Source organism: Polyodon spathula, chromosome 3 (assembly GCF_017654505.1).
Source record: "Polyodon spathula isolate WHYD16114869_AA chromosome 3, ASM1765450v1, whole genome shotgun sequence".
Lineage (NCBI taxonomy): Eukaryota > Metazoa > Chordata > Actinopteri > Acipenseriformes > Polyodontidae > Polyodon > Polyodon spathula.
The window spans coordinates 77,288,569-77,304,092 of record NC_054536.1 but is presented as its reverse complement, the minus strand read 5'-3'; the positions used below and the strand labels follow the sequence as shown (position 1 = coordinate 77,304,092).

Genomic DNA, 15,524 nt, shown 5'->3' with positions numbered 1-15,524 from the left:
CCACTTCAGAAGAATCTACTGATCCAAAGCAGCAGGGGGCAACATCTTTTTTAGGAATGCCAACAACTCATGACAAAGCAAGAGTGCCCCCTTTAGGAAGAAGACAAGGAGGGGGAAAAGGAGGAAGGCGTCCATATTGGGATCGGGACAATCAACTGATGAGACCAATGACCAGGAGTCAAAAATAGGTATAGTCAACCTTTCCAAATGAAATCTTACTCCGGTTCAGACATCCCTTTTGAATAAGGGATTGTCATTTGCTCCTATATCAGGACTTAATGCTATGAGAACTGAAATGGATTGCTTTAAGTTTTGTGAGAAAATTACACTTTAAGAATATATTTTGCCCCACTGTGCTGTATGAAATATTTCACATACAATGGAAAAAGGTAATATAGAAATTATAAGGGAACCATTTGGATGTAGACATCGCTCTTTATTTCTGCCTAATGCTATCCTTAATGCTGGCATTCAAACTTATTCTAAATTAGTTGAGAGAGACATTAATAAACTGGTAAAAAAAAAAAAAAAGCGATGCTATGTCAAAAATAATTGCAGTCTGCAGGAAATTCAGGCTCTTAGACAACTTTTAGAGCAGGGGTGGGCAATTCTGGTCCTGGAGAGCCGGTGTCCCTCCTGGCTTTTGTTCCAACTGTGCTCTAAATTACTTAATTAGACCAACAATTGGTAATAATTGGTCCAATTAAGTAATTTAGGGCAAAGTTGGAACAAAAGCCAGGAGGGACACCAGCCCTCCAGGACCGGAATTGCCCACCCCTGTTTTAGAGCTTAATGACATTATAATTAAACCAGCAGATAGGGGTGGTGCCACAGTAATTCAAGATTTGGATAATTACAGATTAGAGGCAATAAGACAGTTATCGAATCCAGAATTTTATAACCATTGACTTGTGAGCCGACTACTAGAATTAAGGAATGCATTGATACAATTTTAAAATTGGGGTGTGAAAATAATTGGATAACAAGGCAAGAATTTTTATCAATAAAATTCCCAATTAAACCAGTATTTTATATATTGCCTAAAATACACAAGAATATGCAGAACCCTCCAGGAAGGCCAACTGTTTCTGGTTCTAATTCGACAACTGAACATTTGTCTAAATTTGTTGATGTATATTTGAGAAAAAAAAGTTGAACAGCTTCCATCACTCATAAAGAATTTGATGGATGTTATAAATTGCCTTACAAAATTTAAAGTACAGTTAGTTTGTTAGTAAGTGTCGATATAGAAAGTTTGTATATATTTCCCATGAGTTATGTCATTTAGTTTGAAAGACAGAACTGCCCCCCCTCTCCCCTCTCATTTTTTAAAATTGGATTTGGCTAAATCCATTTTATAAAATAATTATTTTACTTTTGAAAATCAATTCTATCAACAAGTAAAGGGAACGGCTATGGTACCCTCATTTGCTCCAAATTGTGCCAATCTGTTTGTTGGTAAATGGGAAGAGGATACCATTTATCACATCAACAAGATTCATTTTTTTTAAATCACATTGTTGTATGATTTATAGACGAAATATTAATGATATGGGATGGGACAGAGCTTGAGCTTAATGAATTCTATACCTATATGAACAGTACAGATGCAAGCCTAAAGTTTACTATGAATTTTAATGAAACACATAAACATATATATTTTTTGGATTTGGATTTTTATAAAGATGATTCAGGTTTATTACATACATCAATCTATAGGAAAGAAACAGATAGAAATACATTATTGAGAGCTTCAAGTTTCCATCCTAGACATTTGGGTAACAGTATTCCATACAGCCAATTTGTGAAAATGAGATGTAATTGTGATGAGGATAAATAATATGAAAAACAAGCTGAAATACTGGAAAACAGATTTTTAGAAGGTGGTTATGATGAATCTAACATAAGCATAATCATGCAGCTATTAAACCAAGATCTGAGTTACTTAATTCTGATTTAAATGTTAAACAAATTGAAGAGACACCAATTTTTATGGCCGATTTTTCAACACAAGCTCAACATGTGAGGAGAATTACATTAAAACGTTGGAATGTACTACCGAGTGATTACACTTTAAAACAATTCGTGGAGACTCCTCCAAGACAAGCTCGTAATCCAAGAGATCAATTGGTTCATAATTTAAAAACAGTATCACAAAGTACAGTCAGCCCAAAGGGAATTACAGATGTGGCAATTGTGCCATGTGTGGCAATATTGTCAACTCTGATTCGTTTTGTCATCCCCACAGTGGATAACGGTATCAAATGAAACAATTTATTAATTGCAATACAACGTTTGTTGTATATATGCTAGTGCGTCCATGTGGACAAAAATAACATTAAAACAGAGAATTAAACAACATAAAGCTGCTTTAGAACAAAAAATATGGATAACGCTATGGTGAGACATTACATACAAGCCAGACATGGCTCGTGGTCTACATTACGATTCTTGGGGATAGAGAAGGTTAATTGTCCAAAGCGAGGTGGTGATCACTTAAACATACTTCTACAATGAGAGTCTTTCTGGATGTATACATTAAGTACTTTGTATCCTTCTGGTTTGAATGATGAATTGGATTACAGTCCTTTCCTATAGCAGAGTTCTTGTATGTATTTTAGCACTTTGTAATTTTTGTGGTTTAATTATGAAATTGTATTGATGAGGCGTTGATAATTTGTGATTAATTATGGATGATTGATAAATGTTTGTATATGCATTAATTAAGTTAATGTGATTGTTGCAGTTTGAACAACTGGTTCTAACTTGTTAATTGGAACTAATATATAAAACCTACGTGAATTTGATGTGCTACCTGATGAAGGCACATTTGTGGCAAAACCGGTAGATCACTATGCCTTTTTAAAAATATAATTAGAAAATCTATTTAATATTAATATTTTATGTGTGCTATAAATGTGTTTTTTTGCATATGCAAGAAATAATATATATATATATATTTATTTTGTGGGAGAGTGGTGAACGGAGAATATATTAGTCTCCGTTTGAAAAGGGCATTCTTCCATGTTAAGCATGGTGTGGGTTTATATGGTGTAGTTTCAAGGATCACCACTAAAGGTCATCATGCTACTAAAATGTTAATATGTATATTACGGTGTGAAGGGTAATAGAGCACAGCTGTTCTAGTCCTAATGGGTGTAATCTTGTTCAGGGTGGGGAATAGAAGGAGTCCATGGTGGCAGTGTACATGCATTCGAGTGGGAAATTTGAAAGTATTGTGAATAAAGTAAAGAGTGCTTTGTTCAGGTAAATTGCGCAGCTGTCCCGTCTTAGCCAGGGCATTTTCGTGTTTAGTTAGTCCTCGTTATTGAGGTAGGTTTGGTTTTGTAATTTTTGTTACGTGAACTGTTTTAACCTTTTATTTTGTGTAAACAATAAACATGCGCAGAAAGCGTTGTACTGTACTACTGCCTCTGGGCGTGTGGTAATTGCTGCTGCTGGCCAGCCTTCACCAGCAGCCATGTTACCATATAATCTGGGATATTTAATATCTGTAAAATAATGTATTCATGTCACTACTGTAGAACTAAAATTAGGACACCAACACCTAAGACCTGCCCGGGGAACTGAACAAACCACTGGAAAATTGTTTTGTGACAAAATATCTAACTGATTTGACTCTGTAGCATCTTGGGTATGTCCCTGTCCATTTTTTGCATAACTTATTACTGAAACTAATGAAGCCTTTTCAACTATATTATTTTATTTTCCTCTGATTACACCTCATGTCAAATGTTTAGGCCCTTTACAAATACAATTTGCAATGATTACAAAACAATACTATATAAATAATGAAAATGTGATGCAGGACTCAGACACTTTTTATCTGGTTCACACATCTTTGCGAACAGTGCCTATAATTTCTCAGTTTAAACATACACATAATTAATGTTTTAACTGTTATCTGAATACATCTCTATCAAACACAATGGATGAAAACCTAACCCCCAACACCCCTGCCTTCCTTGTGATTATGAGTAATAGATTATATGAGTTGGAAAAAAGATAACCTAAAAATATACCCTATTGCACATTTCCATGCCTCTAGATATGCAATTAAAGTAATATCTAGAGCAGTCTACACCAATGTCAAAATAAATTAAAGCCTTCTATTGCGATTTTGCATGTTCTGTGTGTAAACTAACAGACAACAAAACATATCTTGTTCATCCGTATATCTACCACACTGTAATCCTCCTTGAAGTTGTAAAGAAAATATTGAGCCCACTATAATCTGTAGAGCCTACAACATAATGGTGACAGTGTCAGTCATAGAACTGTATGTAATGTGTTGACTGTGACACTTATTGAATGACCTTTTGTTCTATATAGTATTAAATAAACAGTGCTCATAAATCACACTAAAGATAAGTATATGCATCCAATCTCCAGTTTGAGCTTGGATTATTCTCTATTTCCTTGCAGAAAATAAAAATTGATGATCACTTTGTCCCCCACTGAGCTGTTCCTGAATTGGCTTCTGCGATCTCCGTTCCCTCTAGGCTATACAGGATATGATGAATATTCATGTACTGTGAGACAGTAATGCACTGCACCGTGCAGGGGCTGTCAGGTAGAGTACTTTATCTTCCCTGCAGCAGCGGTACAAGCAGTATTGGCAGCAGCAGCAGCACCCTGACTGCCAACATAGAGAGGGTCCAGACAAGCAACCTTGGCAGCGAAGAATGAATGAATACAGTGCAGCACTGCAAAGAGATTTGAAAACTCCAGTTCCTTTAAGAAAAAGAGAGAAGTTGGCAATTTATATACAGTTGTACAGAACTAGGACTCCAAAATTGGATTGTTTTAGACTAAAATATGATATAGTGAGTCTGGATAGCTAACCAGCAGTTGTAATGTATTTGTCATGAGACCTATATTTATTTTCAGTTGCCCTACCAATACCATAATACATGACAGAGAGGCATATAGGCAATTTAGTTTTTTTGACTGTCATTTTTAGAGTTGCTCTTAAAAAATTTGACAAACAAAAACTGTTTTCTTAAATAACATAAACCCCACACATTGTGTGCAAAATGTATTCCTGGTGACGTACTGTATTGAGTTTTTCTTGTCATATTTAATCATAAATACGTATTCTGAAAGAGCCCCACACAACAAATAAGTATGTGGATATTTAAATTTAAATAAACAACTTCCAGTAATTATGAAGTAATCTATGATGTGCATTAAAAAGAAAATCCATCAAATCAATTTTTTTTTCAACGTAGCCCTAAAGTTAATGAAGGTATGTTATACGTGTTTATGTGTGTGTGTGTGTGTGTGTGTGTGTGTCTTCTTCTCCTTCACCATGATGTTTCCTTTTCCTATTGGGGTCCACTGCGCCTTGTCAGTTTAAAACACAGATTGCCCCCTCTGCGCCAGAATCGCTTAAATGTAACATGTAAGAGACCACAACCCGAAAGTTACGCCAACCACTGGCACTAACTCTGATGGAAAAAGACACAACAAAGCATGCCACCAAAATGTCATTACAGAGCAAAGGCAGTTTGTTCCCATTCGCTCAGAGTTTTTTCATTACAATCAGAGCAAATATGTTTTGCCCGAGCATTAGAGATGTTCCCTGTCAGGCTATATATTTTATTTTTAACAGTAAGAAAAGTCCAAGTCACTCCTCCTAATATTTTAGCCCCTATTAAATCCCTGTTTAGAATATACTGATTTTATTTCTAGTAAATGTATTTCCCTTTACCGGTTGATGCCAACACAAAAATGAACTGACGCTAACCTGTTATAGTAGATACATGCTCCCGCTTTATAACGCTGTAGTTGGGAGCCACAGTTAAGAGACCATGCTGTTTGTGTTCCGCCTTGTAATGAGAATACTAGTGTTAGTGTAATGGCATTATGGGGCAAATAGGAGCTGTGACCATGTCGCCTTATAACCCATTCTGCAGTAGAGGGTCGCCTTATATTGAGCAATGTTCTTGCCAAACAGGACAAAATATTTTTTTTTTTTTTTTATTGAAGTCTTCTTTACAGTGCAATATTCATATACTGAGTCTATGTAAGTAATTTATATATGTATTTTTTATTCTATAACAGTGTTACTTTCAGTTTTAGACTGCAGAATTTTTTTTTTTTTTTTTGTGAAGATCACAATTAAAAAGGAAAGATATTCTTTTTTGCCCCAAGACGACTGTCATGGTTAAATATTGTGTGAAACTGTCAAAACAAACAAATTCCATGTGAATTGTTTTTTAACCATAAAAGACACATGTTTAGTGCTGTTTGTTCTTTGTACAAGTGTGGTTCCGGGTAAGGGCAAGGGCCCCACCCTACCGCTCTTCAGTCAGCTTATTCCTGTAGGATGGGTTTCATCCTAAAGGAACAATTCCATTATTGTCCCAGAAAAACAACTCCTGGTTATCATAAACTAAGAGATCCTATAGATCCGGTTACCTTGGCTTCGATGTGTTTGGTGTCTGGATTTTGGAACAGAAATTTAATCTTGCTCTTTCCATCATCTGAGGAACCTTTAAGTTGGGAAAACTTGTATCTCCAAAGCACAGCCTGAAAGAACAATTGATTTTGATATTGAGCTGTTAGAGTATAATATTGCAATACATATTTTGGCATACTGTACAGCTGTGGCCAAAAGTTTTGCATCACCTAGAATTTTAGGATATATATATAAATATATTATATATAAATAATTATTGGCGCCCTTGATAAAGATGAGCAAAAAAGGCTATATAAAATAAACAACACAGGTAATCAGCTATATTTTATGCTCAAAAAATGGGAAAACTATATTATTTTATACTAATACAATTGCTCAGAGAAAACATTTAAGTAATTTTTTTTTCTCAAAAAGATTATTGGCGCCCCTAAAGATTCTTATAAATAAAATTAAACAAAATTAACTCTGCATTAACATTCTACTTTTTTAATTACATCTCAGTCTTAAGGAACTGCATTGTGGCCTTTCATGGCTTCCTGTTTCACTGGGGTATAAAAATGAGATAACATGCATGTAAAATCCATTTGTCATCCATCACCATAGGGAAAGGCAAAGAACTCACAAATGAAAAGAGACAAATGGTTGTTGACCTTCATAAATCGGGCAATGGGTACAAAAAATAGCTAAAAACCTAAATATACCAATTAGCAGTATTAGGCCAATAATTAAGAAGTTCAAAACCAGTGGAACAGTGGTAAATCTGCCTGGTAGAGGATGCAAGTTAATCTTGCCCCTACGCACAGTGAGGAAGATGGTTCAGGAGGCAAAGAAGAATCCAAGGGCCACAGTTGAAGAATTACAGAACCTGGTTGCATCTTGGGGTCACCAAGTCTCCAAATCTACAATTAGACGCCACCTCCATGCCAATAGCCTATTTGGAAGGGTTGCCAGAAAAAAGCCTTTATTGAGAGAAACCAACAAATGTAAGCGCCTGGAGTTTGCTAAACGACATTGTCACTTGAATTAGAACAGGGTGCTATGGTCAGATGAGATGAAAATAGAGCTCTTTGGCCAAGCACTCCAGTGGTGGGTTTGGTGTCGAAATAAGGATGCGTATGCAGAAAAGAACCTCATACCTACTGTAAAATATGGTGGTAGATCTTTGATGTTATGGGGCTGTTTTGCTTCCACTGGTCCTGGGGCCCCTGTTAAGGTCAACGGCATCACGTACCAGGACATTTTAGCCAAAAACCTGGTTGCCTCTGCCAGGAGGCAGAAACTGTCCACAAGTGGATTTTCCAGCAAGACAATGACCCCAAGCATACATCAAAATCCACAAATAAATGGTTAATTGACCACAAAATCAACATTTTGCAATGGCCACCTCAGTCTCCGGAGTTGAATCCCATTGAAAACCTGTGGTTTGAATTGAAGAGGGCAGTCCATAAAAGCAGACCGAAGGATATCGAGGATCTGGAAAGATTCTGTATGAAGGAATGGTCTAAAATTCCTTCCAATGTGTTCTCCAATCTCATAAAAAATTATAGAAAAAGGCTCAGTGCCGTTATCCTTGCAAGAGGAGGATGCACAAAGTACTGAAAACAAGGGTGCCAATAAGTGTGACACTTGATTTTTTGAGAAATGTGCAATTTTGGTTGATTCCCTTGAATCATTAATAAAGTACAATATATTCCACATGTTGGAAAATTACAATATAGCTCATTACCTGTGTTGTTTATTTTATACAGCCTTTTTTGCTCATCTTTATCAAGGGTGGCAATAATTTTGGAGGTGCCTGTATATACAACACAAACACATTATGTATATGTACATATGTATATATATATACATATATATGTATATATTATATATATATATATATATATATATATATATATATATATATATATATATATATATAATATATATATTATATATATATATATATATATAAATATAATATGATATAGCAAATTTTATATTAAAATGTAATCAAATAAACTACAAGATGATATTGCAAGAGTCTACCGGAAGCCATAATAGTAGTACAGTATTTCGTTTTACATTTTGAAATGTCACAGTTTTCAATTTTTGCCAGTTTTTGATTAAGTATATGGATAACCACAATGCGGTATGTAATTTAATATGTTAACAAAACATTAAATCATCTGGTCTCATTCAAATGAAGCAAAATTAGATAATCCTATAGGGTGATGCAAAACTTCTAGCCAAACCAACCTTTCTCCCCCACTCACCTTAAATATAATCATTAATCAGTTACATTATTAAGAGTTTAATGCGAATCTTACATAAAAGTCTGATCAATTTAGCATTAATACTGACTGTACAACTGCAAAACATATCTTTAAAATGTATTGCATTTTCTATCTGAAATCTGAATATCAATGTTATACCTAGAGTCAGTTAAAAATTACCCATAGCAATGGTGTGGTAGGTCACTATATGTTCTTCCCAAGTAAGCTCCTTAGGTGCTGGCTTGATGATTAAGTCTGAGATACAACATAATTAGTGTCTGTTGTGGTGTAGCTGAGTACATTACGTGGGAGTTTTCTATTGTGTTTGGAATGCTGGAGTTTAGCTCACTGCCCTTTTCAATTTAAGCAGTACTCTGTATATAATATAATAAGAAAAAAAATCCTACAATCTCAGGTGTTTTTTATATCTAAACAATGTTACACTGTGTATTTAAACCTTGAGCTATTAAAATGGTCAACCATAATTTAGCCATCATGTATCAAGGTTAACCATTGTCATAATGTACATGGTATTTGGCATTACAACTAAACCATGTTCACTGTAAGACTATGTTCTTGTTTACCCTAAGAGAACAATAAATAATATATAGTTGATCTGTGTAAAGCAGTGGTATTCAATTGCATTCTCTGATAATTGCCAGATAAGGCAATGTCCAAACTTTGGGGAGCCACAGGGTCCTCATGATGTGCCTACTGGTGGGGGTAAATGGTTATGACAATCTGACTGTCACACTTCACATAACAGAACACCCAAAAAACATTACACTTGCACCAATAGCCTAATACATCTCAGGAATAACTACTGACAATCATGTGATTGGCAATTTACATGTGAAATGGCGATGCACGTGCACGTTTGAGAGAATTACTCATGTAAATCGGGTTTGTGGCCAAAAAAAACATCCAAAGAGAGGGATAGGGTGAACTTGGTTGCTTTTCTGGAAGGACAATCCACCCCTAACCAATAAGTCATCAGCAAGTGCAATAAAGCTCTGTGTGTTATTATTTCTCGTCACCTTTTTGTTTCAGCTGCTCAGTTAAATGCTGCTGGGAAGTCTAAATGTGTGTTGACCGCTTAGAGTCTTGAGGAAGGGCTGCCTTCAGCCACGGATTTCCTGGGGTTTCCCCCCAAACATTTTAAAATATGTGAGTAGGGGATTTTTCCTTACCCAAGTGCCTCGTATTTAATTATGTGGGGTGCGTGGTCGGGTTAGAGAGGTCGGGTTCTCTCCCCCGATGCAGTCATGCTCTGGGGGACGGGTCGTGTCTCAGCTGCTGGTTTTCATTAAATTCAATATTTGGGGGATAGGTGGCACATCCACTTCCTATCTGCAATACTGGGATGCATGTAACTGTTTATGTTTTTCTAGCTGGCTTCATGCAGGTAGCCATCAGGCACCCAAGGATGAGGCCTCCGGCCAATTTTATCTCGCCATTGTGGGGTGCGTTACTTATTTATTATTATTCTCCATTCATGGTTTGGCAGCCTCGTCTTTTTGGGCGGAGGTGGCCCATGCCACTTCTTCTCTGCGGCACTGGTGTGCATGTAACTGTTCATGTATTTCCAGCTGGCCTCGCGCAGGTAACCGTTGAACACCCACGGACGAGACCTCAGGCCAAATTTATCTTTCACTCGGGCCTGAGTGCCCTCCACAGTCATCAGGCCCTGAGCACCCTTCACAGTTCATAAATCATCTGCAATCACAATCGTCATCATCATTCATTCATTGCCATTCATTCACAGCAGATTCAGGATTCCTGTCCTGAAAGGGTAAATCTCATTTACGTGAATTCCAAGATGGCAGAAAGTAGTGTCTGATGGGCGATTTTATGGTTAGCAGTGGTGTAGTTCACCTTAATGATAATGTGGGCAGCTTTTTTTATTATTGTTTTTTGTTATGTCTGGCCTGTCATGTTGTGGGTTTACAGTTCTGTATAAAACCACTTACCATGAACTGAGTTATGCCCTTGTTATAATAAAGCAGCTGTTCCAGAATACCCTTACTGTAAAACTATGCTAAACTTAAGCACGAAGAGCAAGTGAGCTGCTTACTAAATGCATGTAACTGAATTCCCTTGCTTTTGATCCCAGCTATGTCCAAAGACAACGCGCATCTGCCCTCCACTCAAAATCACTGAAGCGAGGTGGAAGCACGGGCATTAATAAGTATATAGTTAGTGACTTGGATGTGTTGAGCCAGCTCGATCACCCGTAACAAGCATGTGTACCAATAAGTGGTTGATGCCCTCTCAGGAAGAGGAATAGAGCGAAAAGTCCCACGAGGTACGGACAAATAAAAAAAATGAAACAGCCCTACCTGCAGGAATGAGCAAGGAGGTGCCGTTTGAGAGAAGCAGGATGGTCCCGCAGATAAATGCTTTTTGCTTCAGTTACATCTGGCCTAGCTATGTAAGTGTTGCAGTGCCTCTGAACAAGGGGGTTGACAAACTTGTAAATACAGTGATGAACTGTGGTTTTGTGCACCCCAAACACATTGTTAACTACCCTGTACTCAGCTGAGTAACCCTAACCCTGTACCCTGCTGAGGATAACAGCCCTTTTTTCCCAGTAGCACAGGAGACTGTATGTAATTCCTTTTTGGCTGCATATCTTCCTTTACCAGTTCCACTATAATGCTGAATGTTGCCCTGGTGATGCAAAAGGACTCTGTCCTCTGCCGATTTGTGAAAGAGTGATGCAGCACAGCCTCTTCCCACCAACAAGATGGATACGTTCTTTTGCTAGCCACTGGCATTAGATAAGAAGGTATATGAATTTGCTGGTAGAGGATGTTTGGTGGTTCAAACTCACGAAACAAAGGAAAAACAGCCACTGTCCTCAATCTAGACAGCCTTGGGAACAAACATGGAAGATATGTGGCACAGAGCTTTAGAATCCTACGTCTCTCTCGGTTTTCAGCCATGGTGATCTGCAATACCTGTGTCGGTCAGTTTCATTTTATACATCCCAATTAATTTTTTTATGAATGAGTCGTAAGATACATTTGTTGAAAACAGATTCAACACTAATGATATGCAACCCCGCAAATTACATTTAAAAAACAATTTGGGCAAGAGCAGTAAAACACATTATTATCCAACCAGACACAAGGTATGTTGCTTTATTACAGCAGCTTAGATTCACTCATGTCCTAGTTATTTGCGCATGGAAACCACATTTGCACAAAATTTCGCTAATAATCTTCAAAAACCGCACGAGTGCTTTATGCATAGCTAATTTACATATCAACCCCCACCTTTCTCATTCATTAGCATGACGTCGGGTGAAAAGCCTGCTTTACTTGAGACATTTCTCGAGCAAATGTCTCGAGCTTAAAAAAAAAAAAAAAGCATGGAAACTCCACCAATGATACAATATCTGATCACCATTTAATAATCAAAATAGAAAGCAAATATATTTGTCCTGATATTTTTCTGAAAATATTCAAATGACAGCTTACAAACAAATAATTATACAAAGCTCATAAATGCTATTAAAACAGCAAGCTAGTAATCTTAATTTTATTTAAACTATAACATTTGTTACAGTTAAATTCGTGAAAAATAATGGGCATCTAATTTTCCTTTTTCATTGCCTGAAATTGACACTGCCACCCACATCATCTTTTTTTCAGAGAATTACTGTGCATCAAGAATTCAAGCTAATGAAATCAATTATTACTCGCTTTGATTTAAAACATTTAGCACTGTGTCTAAATATGTATCAACATGTTCTAATGCCAATGTGTTTGAATGTAAATGAAAGGTTTCTAAACTTAAATACATGGCATGGTAGTAAACAGAGGGAAAATAAACGTAAGTGCATATTTAACGTGCCGTCTTTGACATGTGTGCTGTAAGTGCATTTCTTACTGTTGCCAAACAGGTTTTGTTTTAAGCCCAAATAAAATTTTTGATAGACTCGTTTTTTTATAATATTTTACTGTGCTTGAATTTTTTTCTTATTTTCTCTTTCTGTTTATTGTTTTGTCTGTATGTCTCACCGTCTAGGCGTATTGACGCTGAATCACTCTTTACCTCACAAAAGTGCAAAAAAAGTGTAATTGTGGTTCTCTAGGTAACCAAATTAACGGTGTTTAGCCCAGTAAGTCAGTCTTTACCCCACTGAATTAACTACAAAGCAAAGGCTATACAGTAGTTTATGTCAAACAAAATGATCAATGAAATATTTTCATAAAGTAATAGAATTGGTTTCCTTATTACTTTTAGCTGTTGCCAGTGCACAGTTATCCCTGTATAATTTGTATGCTGGAGGTATGTGAAGTGAAGCATGTTTTTGAGTTTCATAGGCATTCTGGAAGTGGTCAACCATGCAATAGAATCATCACCTCAGTGTGAATTAGGATTGGCATCTGATAGTAACACAACTCTACAAGCAATTACTGGTATACACATATTCACATCAACAGCAAGAACATGTTTTCAGACCCCCTAGCATGTAACGGAGGATATAGACTTGGTGGAAGCCTATTCTCTTGGATAGCAAAGATTGTGTGATCATGTGTGTCAACAACTCTATCTTATCCAATCATTTTACGTTTCAAGTCAGAATGACTAGCTTATCTCATGCCATGTTTTGTTTTTTTGTCAAACTGGAATCTGTCTTTTTATAGCTGTATAATTAATTAGTCATTAAAAGTCACTAAAAAGTTTTGCTGATAATCACTACAATTAAACTGTAAACCACTGCCATTTAAAAAAAAAAAAAAATAGGTGAAGTGCATTTTATTCGTCTCTTGTAATAGGTTAAAAAAAACAGGGCAGTTGGAGAAAAAACACGCAAGGTCACAGAAGAGTGATGGCCCATTTATGTTTCCACTGCTGCATCCATTATCACTCATCAGACTCTCCTGCTGAACATGCTAAGTGCTCACTGACAAATAAGGTGTCAATGAATGATTTGAAATATTTCACAGTTAGTGAAGACACAGGTCTGTTTACTGCCAGATTACTATGCTTTCTATATAGATGGTATGCTTTGTTAAGTAGAACAAAAAATGAGTCTGCAAAAAATGAAACCCTGTAATATAAATAGGGCTTGTTTTTAGTTTTTTTATTAATTTATTTTTTCTGTACTTATTTTTAGCTATTTTCGAGATACCACAAAATAGTCTAGCTTTTACATACTGTATGAAACTATTGTTTTCAGTTACTTTCCAAAATGCTTGGGCGTTTTCTCCTGTCACAATATGTATAGTAACTTGACTACTTGCACACTTAAATTTGACCTTCTTTCCCTTGCTTTCCTCAACAAATCCTTATAGTTACGGGCACTTTCTTCTGGAGTTTGTGCGTCTAGGCATTTTTTTACATTTCACCACAATTTCCAATTTTGTTTTAAATCCTAACTGTAATGTAGCTTTAAATCCTGCAAACAAGTCTTTGTCCTAATTGTAGTCTAGTTTTAAAACTGGCAAATGGTCTCCAATAGAAATGTTGGAAGTTGTTGCCACTGGGGTGGGTTTAAAGTATTGTGATTAAATCAATGATAGATTAAAGTCAGGAAGGAGGGACAGTGCCCAACAGCACTTGGAAAGGTTTTTTTTCTTTTCTTTTTGTACTAGATTTTCTTTTATAATGGGAAATGTGTGGTCAGTATGAACTGAGAAACCATTTCCACTGCTTATTGGTTGTATACCGATTACATTTTTTTTATATCAGGGGTGTTTTTATCAGTTTTTAATCAGTTAAAACTGAAAATTAGAAGCCCTAAATATAAATAATTTAACAGTGACTACAAGGGTAGGAGTATATATAATTTGTTGAGAAAATATTTCTGCCTCAGTTGTCTTTGAACAGGGGTGGTATTGAGATCCACCGCCTTAAGATTGCTCTGAACACCAGTCAATGAGCACGCTGTTTCAATGATAAACCTCCTCCCCTGCACACAGCACGCACAAGAATGATTAGTAAAGCATTCTCAGGTCAGGTTGCGTGCAAACACAGGGCTCAAACCCAGAAAAGACAGCAAAATCCTAATCTTCGTTTTAAAAGCTGAGCTACACAAAACTTACTAAGTGGGGTGATGTATAACAACCTCCAATGGGAATGTTTGGGGTTTCCTCCTTGACTTTGACCTTGACTTGACTGAATTTTCTTCATATGAATCTGCACTCATTAGATTTTGGAGATGATCTGATCAAAAGTACTAAACTAGTGTACAGCTTATATTATTTTGGCAGATGGGTATATAATTTTGTACCTTACAGTAGATTTGCTGGCGTTATGTTATTGGCTAATTTTTTATAATTATTATACAATGTCATAGCCCTGTTTTCTCAATACGTTACTTTGCTAGCACAAAACCTTTTTTTTTTTCTATTCCACTTGCATTGTGATTTAGTTATGTGAACCAGTTTTACAAAATCTGAATAAAGAAAGTTGTTTTCTTGCTCCTGTTCCTAAACACAACATCAGAGGCTTGGAAGGTGGTGGATTTGAGACTCCTGGAAAGGGGCAAAACTACTGGAGCCATTCAGTGAGTGTCACCAGAGACAAAAACTTTATTTTCAGGCACTGCTTGTTTAAAAACAAAGATTAAGACTAGAAAATGAAGCCTGATTGTGCCAAGTATGCCACTACATCAAGAATCCCCTTAGGTATGTTTCAATCAGGATTATAGCTGATGTATATTGTTTTTAAAATCAGATGTTTTAATGTCAATATTTTAACTTTATAACCAAAAACATGAAAGTTTATTATGGCAGCCTGTGGTGTGCCATGCTACATACCATTTTGTTCAGTAGAATGTCCATAATGAATTCAGTGTTTATAACCTGTTA

At 36.2% G+C, this 15,524-nt stretch overlaps 1 protein-coding gene across 1 annotated transcript in view; it reads right to left on the bottom strand.

Moving 5' to 3' along the window:
• Positions 1-4,416: 4,416 nt before the first annotated feature.
• The window catches only part of LOC121309410 (gamma-1-syntrophin-like), a 54,542-nt gene continuing 43,434 nt past the window's right edge, over positions 4,417-15,524 (bottom strand). Inside the window, exons 16-17 of the mRNA XM_041242320.1 lie at positions 6,445-6,555; positions 4,417-4,755 (exon numbers count right to left, since the gene is read on the bottom strand). Coding sequence (XP_041098254.1) covers positions 4,591-4,755; positions 6,445-6,555 — 276 coding nt within the window. The 3' untranslated portion in view covers positions 4,417-4,590. The remainder of the gene's footprint in view (positions 4,756-6,444; positions 6,556-15,524) is intronic.